General features: G+C 38.0%; 1 protein-coding gene across 1 annotated transcript in view; it reads left to right on the top strand.

Annotated features, from left to right (window-relative positions):
* Window positions 1-13,008, top strand: part of cdh8 (cadherin 8) — a 116,267-nt gene that overhangs the window by 1,659 nt on the left and 101,600 nt on the right. The window contains exon 2 of the mRNA XM_060859595.1: window positions 93-521. Coding sequence (XP_060715578.1) covers window positions 264-521 — 258 coding nt within the window. The 5' untranslated portion in view covers window positions 93-263. The remainder of the gene's footprint in view (window positions 1-92; window positions 522-13,008) is intronic.

Below are 13,008 nucleotides of genomic sequence, written 5' to 3'. Positions count from 1 at the left end.
AACATACACAGAACCTTGAGCTTGTCTCCACCTTCCACAATTTAGAAGCTAATAATTATTTTTTCCCATCTCCATTTTTCCATCCATCACAGGAGACTGACGCTTGATGGATTACGTTTTTTTCTACAATCGAGGGGCAAACTGCAGCTTTTCTGTGACATCATGAACCCGAGCTTCAGGACAAAAGGACGGAAAGAGTAACGAGTTGGAAAAACTGGAGTAAGGAGAAGAAAGGAGAGATCTAGAAAAGCCGGACTGTGAAGATGCCGAAACGGAGAGAGGAGATGCAGAGAGACGTGTGGACTCGGATCTTGCTGGCGTGGATTACGTGTGTGTGCTTCGGCTCCTCGGTGCCGTTTGTCGACCAGTCGCAAAGTTTAGAAATGAGGCCGAGTTCAGAAAGCGAGACTTCACACCCGGAAGGACGACGCGTCCTCCAACGGGCCAAAAGGGGATGGGTTTGGAATCAAATGTTTGTGCTGGAGGAATTCTCTGGACCCGATCCGATCCTCGTTGGCAGGGTGAGTGGTTTATCATGTAGAAAAAAATCCCCCAAAAAAACAGAATTTATGGTTTAAAAACAACTAATTTTAGGAATGTTTGTGCAGTTCGACTACTTGAGAATGAAGTGGGGGGGACTAGTAATTCTCCAAAGATAGATTAGAGCTTAAAGTCTCAAGATGGTTTATTGACACTTTCACCAAATGTGCTTTTGTGGGCAAACTGTAAAATTTGTATATTTTGTTCTTATATTGTGGTGTAGAAGATGGAGGAGGTTCAGGCAAAGATAAACTGATGTGGAATAGAAATTTGGCAAACTGTGAGGCAATTTGTTGGGATGTTGTGGTGTCTGGAAAATCAGGAGAATCTCTGGGGCTCATTTTAGAAGCTTTTATTTAGAACTTCATGTTTTTTGGTCCACATCAGTGAAGAACTGCATTGGCTTGGAAGTCCATCAAGGTGAAAGTTTTGTATCAGGGACACCATAAGGGGGCGCTGTGAATCATCTTGGAGTCCTGTAGGCGAACAGAATGTGTGTGTGTGTGTGTGTGTGTGTGTGTGTGTGTGTGTGTGTGTGTGTGTGTGTGTGTGTTTGTGTGTGTGTGTTTGTGAGGGCTACAGCAGGATCTTTGTGTTCTTTTCCCTCACCTGTGGACACACAGTAGATGTGATGAAGGTGGATGGGGAAGAAATCTTGGGATAAATGATGTGGTTGTGATTGGTGTGTGCCACAGTGATGAGGTTCCTGATTGATGCTTTTTAGATGCCTTCAAAGTGCAGTGTTTGGTTCAAGATCGCAGGGAAAGTCAAACTGTAGACAAGAAAATCACTTTAAATCCTCAGTAGAACGCAGAATTGTCTCTTCATCTTTTCTTTTTTAAAGCAAGAAAAAAAATCTCTTCCTGTCATGACCTCTGAGTTTTTGTACTTTGTAAAAATTTCCAGATGTTTCTTTCCTTTCCATTCCCTTTTATTTATTCTCCTCCTTCCCCCATTTTTCTTCACTCGTTTTCCTCTTCCCTTTTTTCTTTTTTCCTTATTTTTTTCATTTTCCCTCTTAAACATTTCCTGTTTTTATTTCATTTTCCCTTTTTTTGTTCACTTTTCTATGCTCTTTTTTTCTTGCTTTCAATTTTTTATTTCCAATGAATCTTTTATTTATTATTTTTTCCTCTCCTCATTTTTTCCCTTCTTTTCTTTTTTAATCACTTCTTTTCTCTGGGATTTTTCGCTGTAAATCCTTTTGTTTTGTTTTTTAATTGATTAAAGATTAAACAGAGAAATCTTAGAGGTTCCTCACTTGTCCCTCTGGAGGAACCTGGATCATTTTATATTTTTTTTTCCTTATTTTATTATGTATTTGAAACTAGACCTTCTATAGGACTTGTGTAACAGCCCTAATCCTATAAGCTTTATAAGAATGCTGTAGCGAGCTCTAGTCGAAACCCAGACCCCAACATCCTCTAACCCTAACTCAGCACTCTCGCTGCACCAATGCACTCGCTATAGCTTTATTCATCATCAACAAGAATTCTACAATTCTACGATTAAATCTATGAACACGAGGCAGTATTAGTGTTGCGTTATCCATCAGGCCGAGTTTAGATGGTGACATACTGCGTTTTGCCAGTGGATCGTTTAGCTTAGTGCACTTCGGGGCCGTAGTGCTGATTGAGGTTTCGTCCTCAACCTCAGCGAGGTGGAAAACGCTCTCCGAGCCGAGGTTTGGCAGCAGATCAGCTAATTACTCTCTCTCTCTCTCTCTCTCTCTCTCTCTCTCTTTAATGCCACACAAGCATGTGAAGTAAATACAAGCTTTACGCTTACGCTTTTTTCCCCTCACATCAGAGGGACACAATAAAACGTCCTAAGGCGGCGTATCAATTTTTCACGAGCAGCAATTAAAAGGCCTTTCTGAATGGATCGTTGCTTCTTTTGATCAGAAGAAATAAATAAACAAATGCAATAAGCGCGCTCGATCTCCGAGGTGAATTAAGCAGATGCTTTTCCGGCTAATTCTGCTGTCCTAATGTGAGTCTCGCTGCATGAGTGTGATGGAAAAGACCACAGAAGCTCAATACGTGATGAATATTTCTTTGTCTCACTCTGTTAATGTCGTGACGGTTTTGTGCCAGAAAATGTGTTCGGTTTGAGGGGGGATAATTGAGCGATTTGGATTTTTGGTGCGCTGCAGTGGATATTGAGTGCCGTTTTATATCACTGAGGTTATTTATTTATTTATTTATTTATTTTGTATTTCTTCTGTGCAAGGTTAAGTGCTGGTGAAGGAGATTTCTAGCAGAGAGCAGATAAGTGACACATCGCACTGAGATAGGAAGTCATGACATGGCAGAGGAGATTGAAAGCCTTTCTGCTCCTCCATGATCTCTCTCTCTCTCTCTCTCTCTCTCTCTCTCTCTCTCTCCTAATATCTCCTTTCCCCCTTATCACGTTAGATTTGCACTCAGAATTGCCTCATACTCTCTTTCTCCCTAATTTAAAAAATGAATCAAGTATTTTTGCATGTGTGTTTGTGTGTGTGTGTGTGTGTAAGTGTGTGTGCATGGTCTTCTAGTTTGTCCTTGTGATCATCATAATAGAAAATGATTTTAACCTTGTAGAGATATGACACTGGACCCTGTGATGAGAAGATGAGATGAAGAGAATTTTTCATTTTTACGTTTAAATTCTGATTATAAAGATGAGATCCTGAAGTACTGAGTTTATATGTTTATTAGGTTAATGTATGTTTATTAGGTTAACGTATGTTTATGAGGTTAACGTATGTTTATGAGGTTAATGTATGTTTATTAGGTTAATGTATGTTTATGAGGTTAATGTATGTTTATTAGGTTAATGTATGTTTATAAGGTTAATGTATGTTTATAAGGTTAATGTATGTTTATAAAGTAAAGTATGTTTATTAGGTTAATGTATGTTTATAAAGTAAAGTATGTTTAGTGTCACTGAGGTCAAAGTTAAACCCAAAGTTTACCTCACTGACATTAATTTGGGATCTGGTTAAATTTGGTGTCACTGGAGTTAGATTTGGAGTCAATGGTGTTAGAATTGGAGTCTTTGGGGTTAGGGTTTGTGTCATTGGGGTTAGGGTTTGTGTCATTGGGGTTAGGGTTTGTGTCACTGGGGTTAGGGTTTGTGTTATTGGGGTTAGGGTTTGTGTCATTGGGGTTAGGGTTTGTGTCATTGGGGTTAGGGTTTGTGTCATTGGGGTTAGGGTTTGTGTCATTGGGGTTAGGGTTTGTGTTATTGGGGTTAGGGTTTGTGTCATTGGGGTTAGGGTTTGTGTCATTGGGGTTAGGGTTTGTGTCATTGGGGTTAGGGTTTGTGTCATTGGGGTTAGGGTTTGTGTCACTGGGGTTAGGGTTTGTGTTATTGGGGTTAGGGTTTGTGTCATTGGGGTTAGGGTTTGTGTCATTGGGGTTAGGGTTTGTGTCATTGGGGTTAGGGTTTGTGTCACTGGGGTTAGGGTTTGTGTTATTGGGGTTAGGGTTTGTGTCACTGGGGTTAGGGTTTGTGTCATTGGGGTTAGGGTTTGTGTCATTGGGGTTAGGGTTTGTGTCACTGGGGATAGAATTGGTGTCTAAATTTAGAGTAACAGTTAATGAGGTTAATGGTAACATTAATCAGATAAAGGTTTGATTTCTGTAACTAAAGTTAAAGTGTTGCTGTGGTTATGATCAGGTTTTAGCATTAAAATTAATGTTAAGGTTGGATCAGGAGAGGATGAGGATGAGGATGAAGATGTGGTTAATTTTAGAGTTTAATAAACACACAGCACTTTTACAGTCAAATAAAACCCAGTGTTAATACTCTATAAAAATAGGAGCACAAGCCTGTGTGTGTTTCAAATAACTCTTATGAATCAGCATCTTTTATTTATTTATTTATTTATTTATTTATTTATTTATTTATTTATTTTTCCACTCCTCCTAGCTGCGTGTTGATTATGGAAGATCCTCTGGCCGAGATTATGCTCGCTCTGTCCTTTAGCTCTGCTGAGGTTTAATTATGCACAGAGCTGCTGTTCTGTCAATGTGTGTGTGTGTGTGTGTGTGTGTGTGTGTGTGTGAGCTTCCCTTCAGCACCAACTGGCTGTCAGAGAGAACAGTTAGTATAAATGTGGAATCAGGGATGGCAACGACAAAAAGAGAGAAAGACACAGAAAGGCAGAATGATGGCTGAAGGATAAATAGGGGAGTGGAAAGTGGAAAAAAAGATAGAAAAATGAAAAACGACAAGAAGAAACAGAATAGTAGACAGAGGGGTGTGGTGGAGTGGGGTGGTGTCGGGTGGGGGTTCGGCAGAGAGACAAAAAAAGGGAGGGGAGATATAGAGATACCATTCTGTCTTCTCCTTCTCAGCTGGAATCAATGAAAATGCAACTCAGCATGTGTGTGTGTGTGTGTGTGTGTGTGTGTGTGTGTGTGTGTGAGAGAGAGAGACAGACGGGTCAAACACACAATGTTCACACTATAGCACCAAATACATAAATAAAAAATTCCATCACACAGGAAATCACTGCAGCAGATATAAATATTCATTTTAATTTAGAACACTGATGATGCAATGATGTCATGAATATTAATTAGGGTCAAACAATCCATCCCCTCTCTCTCTCTCTCTCTCTCTCTCTCTCTCTGATCTGATCATTATGTACAATATGAAGTTGATTTGAAGTTCCATCAGTTTCATCAATGCTGCTGATTTCTGAGACGATCTAGAAATCATGCCTGGATAAAAGGGCTCCCAGAACTCATTTACATATTCAAATACTATTCAAAAAAATGTAAAAACATATATTTACATATCCAAATGTTTATGATCCTCGGATCTATTTTTAGTCAATAAACATCCTCTTGTCGAGACGGAATATTTTGCCTAAATGACTCATCAGGATTGATGTAAGAAGAAAAATTGTTCTATAAAAAAAATCTTAGACCTAAATAATAATACAAAAATGGATGAATAATGTTTCCTGCATGTCTTTTTTTTCTCCAGATAATAACAATTTTAATAAATGGTAATTTTATTGGAGTTTTTCTCTTTCTGTGATTGAATGTGAAATGTTAACAGTCTCCATGTTGTACTCTCTGTAGAGTGTGTAAAGTTTATAAAAATGTTTTATATAAAATGTAAAATGAAGCTAAATAATACCAGCAGCATAAAATACATAAAGTAAAACAAACCTTGATGTTATAATAAAATTATTAAAATAATTACAATTAAAATAAACCTAACTGAAATAATAATTGACAATAAAATAAAAAAAAAATATTTTCTTTGTCGAAAAACAAGTGACGATATTCTCCCTTTGTGTAGATTATGTGATATAAACACACAGGTCCTGATATAAAACATGTACCAATTTGATAGCGTTCACGTTTCGTTATTCAAATAAGAATATTTTGTGTTTGCTTTAATAAATATGCAAATGAAGTTGTTTCTATTTAAAATAGAGAACAAAGTCACGAAAACAAAGATGGTCACCGGCAGCGTGATTTACTGCGAGCTGAAAGTCATCTCAACAACAGAGATTGTGTGTAAAGTAACACAACTGAAAGGCAGGTCAAATGAAGGAAACTTGTTTCTGACGTTTAAAGATAGTAATTTAAAAGAAAAAAACAAAAAAACAAAAAACATTTTTTTCAAAAGGAATTTACATATTTAATGTCACTGTGTTGAAGGTGGTTATATATTACAATATGTAGCTTAAATTTTAAATTTTTTCCTTCACATTATATTTTGGAAAGTTTAGTTTAATTTATAAACGAGAACAATTAGTCGTTCCATTTAACATCGTGAGTCTTTTAGTTTTATTTACTCGCTAATCAATCATTTCACACAAAACTCTTATTTTCCATTAAATATTTTGTGTTTCCGTTTCGAGTCTAGCTGACACTCACGTAACGCCATCTAATGTTCGCTTTTATTATAATTAGCTGATTTGCATAACGTGCAACACGACATTTAGACAGGAGACGATAAAAAAACTCTTTAAATAGTTTAAATAGTTTTTTTGTAAAATTGTAAAAGCTCTGATGATCGGGGAAAAGATGTCTTGACTTTATATTTCCGTCATCTTTGTTCCCTCCATCGATGCGTTTGACGCGGTGTAACGACGGCAGATTACAAAGTGGGAACAGCTTTATTGCAGAATAAATAATGAAAAGCGAGTGAAGGGGCGGAGCAAATCGTTATCTCTACACAGCGCCGATGCAGTAAATACAGGTCTGTTTACATGGTGGGTTTGATTGTGGGAAATGGGAAATGTCAGCCAGATTGTTTTGTTCACACTCTTTTATTTTCTCCTCTTCTGGCTGTAATTTGGAGTAATGCAGGATCAGAATGGATAATTGTGGAGCGTGTTCTTCTCGTCTCTCTGCAGATGTGTCGTACACAAAAGAGGAGCTTCTTATGCATTTATCTCAGATGGGAATTTTAGGTTTTTTTCACAGAGAGTATTGATAACAAGCTATTAATATTCAGGAGGCCGGGGCGATGCCATGGGATCTCGGCGTCTGTCGCTATCAACGCGAGAAAGTGACTTTGATTATTTATTCAGCAAAGAAAATGGATGTGTCTTTAAACAACGTTTCCCTTTGGTGCCTCCAACAAGCTGCCTGACAACACAAGATGGATAATGTGCTTGGCTTATAATAGCGTGAGCCACACTATAGATTTTTCTCCCTTTTCTTTTCCCTGAAACTAAGGTGTGAAGTCTTTTCAGGTAGAGAAATCGTGTTAGCTCTAGAACTCAGCTTCTGATGAATGTGTCTCATGTTTACAGCTGATGAAAGAAGCGAGAGCGAGGTCTGAGACGAACTTTGTTTTGTACCATAAACAATTGCTGCAATACAAAAGTCATTAATGTAAGAAATAAAACAGTCAGTGGAACGCTGTTAAAAGATAAAGAACATTACCAGCTGAAGTCTTTTATTCCTCTTACAGAACAGTTGCTTTTTGCGGATCATCCTCATTCCTCATACTGTTTTTAAAATGTTAAAAAATAATTTCTAGATTTCTGTAAAGCTGCTGTGTGATGACGTTGAATTAAAATAAAACTGAATTGAAATCTATAGAATATTTTTTGTGTCTATTGTTAGATTTAATGTTGTGCAATTTCCACCAGTCAAGCAGCTTCCTGTTCCCTAAACACTTTCAGGTCAGGTCAGGTCAGGTCAGGTCAGGATGCATCCAGGAACACTGGGAATTATGCAGGAATCCACCCAGGATGATACAGCAGTCTGTTACAGGACACATGCACAATTTCAATTTTCAATTTCTAAAATTCACTTTTATTTGTATATCGTTTTTAACAGCAGGCATTAACACAAATCAACTTTACAGGAATACATAAAATACAAAACAGTGCTGAGAAAAATCTTCCTGAGTTGACATGAGGAAGAAACCTGGAGAGGTACTGGGAAGAGAGGGAACCTCATCCTCATCTGGGTGACACCAGAATATGGGATTATAAATCATTATAAACACTGAGAGTGGGATTATAAATCATTATAAACACAGAGAGTGGGATTATAAATCATTATAAACACAGAGAGTGGGATTATAAATTATTATAAACACTGACAGTGGGATTATAAATCATTATAAACACAGAGTGGGATTATAAATCATTATAAACACCGAGAGTGGGATTATAAATCATTATAAACACTGACAGTGGGACTATAAATCATTATAAACACTGACAGTGGGATTATAAATCATTATAAACACTGACAGTGGGATTATGTATAATTATAAATGCCAGTCAAAATACTGCCCCCAAACCAGCTGAACCTGGAAGAAACCCACACAGACATGTGGAGAAAATGAATAGAACCTCCACAGGATTGACCCTGAAGCTGTGAGGCAGCAAAGCTCCCCGCTGTGCTATCATGCCCCTTCTTTTGAAGTAACAAAGAAAAGAAAAAACACAGCTTGTTGAATTTTCAAACAAGAAAAAAGCCTGAAAACAAAAAGGTTCCATCTTTACCTCTGATCGTCCCAAAGCTTGGACACTGGAGACTCCTTCCATAAACGGTGTCAAACCTCCTTGTGACTGAGGTGTTAGTACCGGATCAATAACGCATCAGATATAAACCTGCCATTTGAAGCTGTTTTACTGTCAGTGATGTGTATAGAGTGAGGCACTGAGGTAAAAGAAAAAAAAAGGAGAATTTCATTAGAAATCATTTGGCAGAAAAATATTTATAAGACACAATGAGGTCCTGGTGAGAGAAAAAAAAAGAAATAATAGCTAGTTTCAGTCACGGTCATTAGAGCATAAACAGATCCAAAAGTAATGGAGAATAAATTCATGAATTCATTCTTGTTTGCAGCTGATAACAAATTCAGCACAGAAGCAAAATAATAAGAAATGAATCATGGAAATAATTTGACCGAGGCTTTAAAATAAATCAGATTTTATATCTGCAGCATTTTTGATATGTTTATTAGGATGTTGTGCAGAAAAGTAATTAGGTTCGGAATCTGCTGGAACGACGCCGCATCCGCTCCGAGCGGCTCCATGGCATCTTCTTTACGTTCTTACAACTTAACCTTAAAATATTCATTATGTTATTATTAATTACATCGCTGTATTAAATATGGATTCCTTTCCTATTAAATATTAATTAGCGGTGCTCTGTCATTTGGTAATGAAAGCCTGAGTGGATTAGAATAGAAATCTAATGTTTGCCTGCATTAAGAGCTGCGTGAGTGCAGCATCACGAGTGGCTTCATCGCGCGAGGGATGAACGAGCAGCAGTCGCAGATCTAAGCTGAATTCTCTGGTATCTTATAGCTGAAAGAAGACAGACAGTCCGATGTTAAAGATGTAGGAATATTCCACTTCTCTGTCTGTCTCATGTTAACAACCAGCAGCCTGTCAGTTTTGCTCTGTTGCTCTGCTGAAATGCTGGTGGATTTTTTTAAAGGACAAACACAAAAAAAGAGAAAAGTTTCTTTAAGATAAAATAGACATTGTTCTGCGATCCTGTCCTTGTTTTTTTTAGTATATTTTTTTCCTTGCTTGCTTCAGCTCAGACAACATCACACAGCGATTTGAGAGACTGTTTTATTTAACGCTGTTAAGTTATGAATGTTGGATGTTCTGCTTGTTTCTCTCTTGCGTTTATCTTTTTATTTTTTTCTCCCCAATGCTGAAAGCTGAACTTTGCTCCAAGTTGCTTTACCTCATGCAGCACATCAATAATCTATCACCTTACCGCTGATCCACTCCTGAGAATCACAGCTCTGGATTTCTACTTATGTTGAGAATTTTCCTCCCAGTCTTTTCTTCTCAGGTAAAACATTTTTATGATAGCGAAAGACTCCTAAAAAAAAAAAAAACACTCAGATTTTGTTGTTTCTCCCACTTCGCACTTGTCGATCTCCCACTTATAATGAGCTTATCCCTCATATGTGTTTGGTGAGAACTATCCCAGAAGGAGGCTTTGGTGGTGGTGTAGATTGGTGGTGGAGGAGGAAGAGGAGGAGATGGGTTGTGATGGTGGTGGTAGTGGTGGAGGACTCCTGCTAGTGGTGTTGGTGGAAGAGTTAGTATGGTGATTGTCATGGAGTTGGCAAAGTGGTGGTGGTAGAGACAGAGATTGGTGGTGATTGTGGAGGAGGAGGAGGAGGAGGAGGAGGAGATTGGTGACAGTGGTGGTGGATGTCTCCTACTGGTGTTGTGGTGTTGGTGGAAGAGTTGGCAAGATGGTGGTGGTGGTAGTGGATGAGATTGGCAGTGGTGGGGTTTGTGCTTGTGGACGAGGAAAGGTAATTTGTGGTTGTGGAGGAAGAGGAAGTGTAGGAGATTGGTGGTGGTTTAGGTCTCCTGCTGGTGATGGAAGAGTTGGCAAGGTGGTTGTGGTGTTGGTGGTGGTGGTAGAGGAGGAGTTTGGTGCTGGTGCTGGTAGTGGAGTTTGATTTGGATGGAGTTTGACATGAAGTCAGTGGTGTTCTTTTTAAATATGAGATTTGACCGGAATAAGCAGTAACTTGAGAACCTCTTGGATATCAGTGCAGATTACTCCTCATCATCGTTCATCCATACATGACTAAGATCATAAATGTAACAGATGTATTGAAATTCATGAAATTGTTAATGATTCAAATGTATTGTGATTAATTTTTTAGCAGGAACTCACATCTTTTTTTTTTCTAGCATGAACACACTTTTGCTAAACAAAAATAACGTCATATCCTGTAGCTTGCATGCTAGCTTTACATCATGGAGAAGCTAAACGTAGATAAATAGATAACTAACTATTACTGTTTGACCAATCTGAGTATTAAAAAATTATAACCAGACAAACTATGTTAGCAATGGCTCTTTATAATGGCAGATAAAGACCAAGCTGTGTTGCTAAGATGCGTATTAGCAAACAGATTATTTGTCTAATTTTTAATATATCATGCCCTCTATGAAAAAAAACATTAAATAATCTTACTTTAAGTGGCCTCATGCAGAATACCAGATTGAATTACCAGATTGGTGACTGGAATGTTAAGGATTAGATGCTAATTAGGGTGTTAGCTGAGGAATTAGGAGACTAGTTGCTAATCAGGAACAAAGGCGGTCATCATTAGCATCCATCTGTGAGTGCTAATTCAATCTCTGATTGAAATCAGGCTTTCATTTAAAGATGAAGTGGATCTAAGGAAAGATCCAGCATCTGTTAGCATGGCTATAAAATTGTATGACTCACAATAAGGTTTTTAAGGTCATTTGTCAAACGTGACTAAGTAACGTGCATGTTAAGGAATGTCCTAGCAGAGGAATTAGCAGGCGAGCTGCCAACAAACACAAAGATGATCAGCGATCATTGGTGAGTGCTAATCCATCTGCTGACTGATAATAAATTCAGCTCTATGTTAGCATTAAGAACTTTATTTTGACCAATATTTATACTTTAGCAGATTCACGTGACTGAATAGCGAAAGACAGTATGCTAATCAGGGCGTTAGCAGAGGATTAGGAGCCTAGGCGCTAACCAGCAATAAAGACGTCATTTTAGCATCCATCTGTGATCGCTAATTCAAACTGTGACTGATGTAATCCATGTTTTTCATGGAATAAAATGTAGAAGATGCTAATAAGGGTGTGAACAGAATTAGCAAGCTAGTTAATAAGACAACAATGAAACATAGCTAAAAAAACTGGCTTCCTGTCAGCATGAAGAACTATTTTAAATCATTTTCATCCTTTAAATAAACAGCATTGTGACAGAATTAACGGTATTAACAAGGGAATTAGCAGGCTAGTTGCTAACAAGAAACATACATGGTGATCTTAAGTGTCTATTTTTTATGCTAATCAAATCTAAGACAGAAATAAATGTTAATTAATAACAACCCTGTATGAGCATGAAACGTTTTATTCTGATCAATATTCATTCTTTTGCAGCTTGATGTGACTGAAATGTTGATGATCAGGTGCTAATGGGGGAAGAAATAACATGCTAGTTGCTACCCAGAGATGATTACTGTCTGATCTTTAGCGTTCATCTGTGGCAGCTAATCTCAAATTATACCTTCTGTCAAAGCTGTAGTTGATTGAATGGAAGCTCAAATATTTGTTAGCTTGAATTAATGAATTTATGTTACAGGGTTTAAGCTAGGGAACGTGTTATCTTAGGATTAATCAGACTAGCAAACTAGACACGAACAAAGGCATCTTTAACATCCATCTGAAGCTCGAGTCGATTTAAATTCACTCGTTATTGGTTTGTTTGTCTGTAAGGTTATAATTTTTTATGCTATTACTGCAGTATTCGCTTCAAAGCAGCAGAAATGAACATGTTTAAATGTCTGGATGTTTAAATCTCCATCTTGAGGCAGTTTCTGTGAGGCAGTTACTCGTTTTTGAGCTTTTATTGTCAGGGTGTTATTTTAGCCAGAATCTGTAGATTACACATAGAAGGCTTTAACTGCTAGCTTAGTTTCTCTCTCTCTCTCTCTCTCTCTCTCTCTCTCTCTCTCTCTCTCTCTCTCTCTTTCTTTCTTGGTGACTGTAATAAATGCCGGGTCGTTGCTCCGAGTCCAATTGAGCTGTGGGATCACATTAACGCCTCCCTGGACCGGGCTGACAGCTTGTCTATTGCGCCATGTTTCTGGCTTTGTGCCCATTAATAAGTTTTGTGGCTGTGTTTTTTTTTTCTTTCTTTTTTTTATCGGTACTCAAACTAGAACATATTCCTCGAGTCAAACGCCTTTCCGACGCAGTGTTGAGGTCACAGAGTGACTGCAGTTACACACAAAGGCCTTGTTCCTGCTGTCTCACATTTCATTAAATATGTATACAGGACAGCGTTTAAATAAATAACCGCTGGCATTTTATTTCGCTCTCTTCTCTCTTCTCTCTCTCTCTCTCTCGCTGCATCCTTCGTTTCTCACTGTTCCTCTAAGCATCTTGTTTCTGCATTTTACTCTCTGGAACATGCCAAGAAACTGAAGCAGCAGGAGGTAAAATGACCTGAA

This window comes from Tachysurus vachellii, chromosome 23 (genome assembly GCF_030014155.1).
Source record: "Tachysurus vachellii isolate PV-2020 chromosome 23, HZAU_Pvac_v1, whole genome shotgun sequence".
Lineage (NCBI taxonomy): Eukaryota > Metazoa > Chordata > Actinopteri > Siluriformes > Bagridae > Tachysurus > Tachysurus vachellii.
This window is presented reverse-complemented; position numbering and strand designations above follow the sequence as displayed.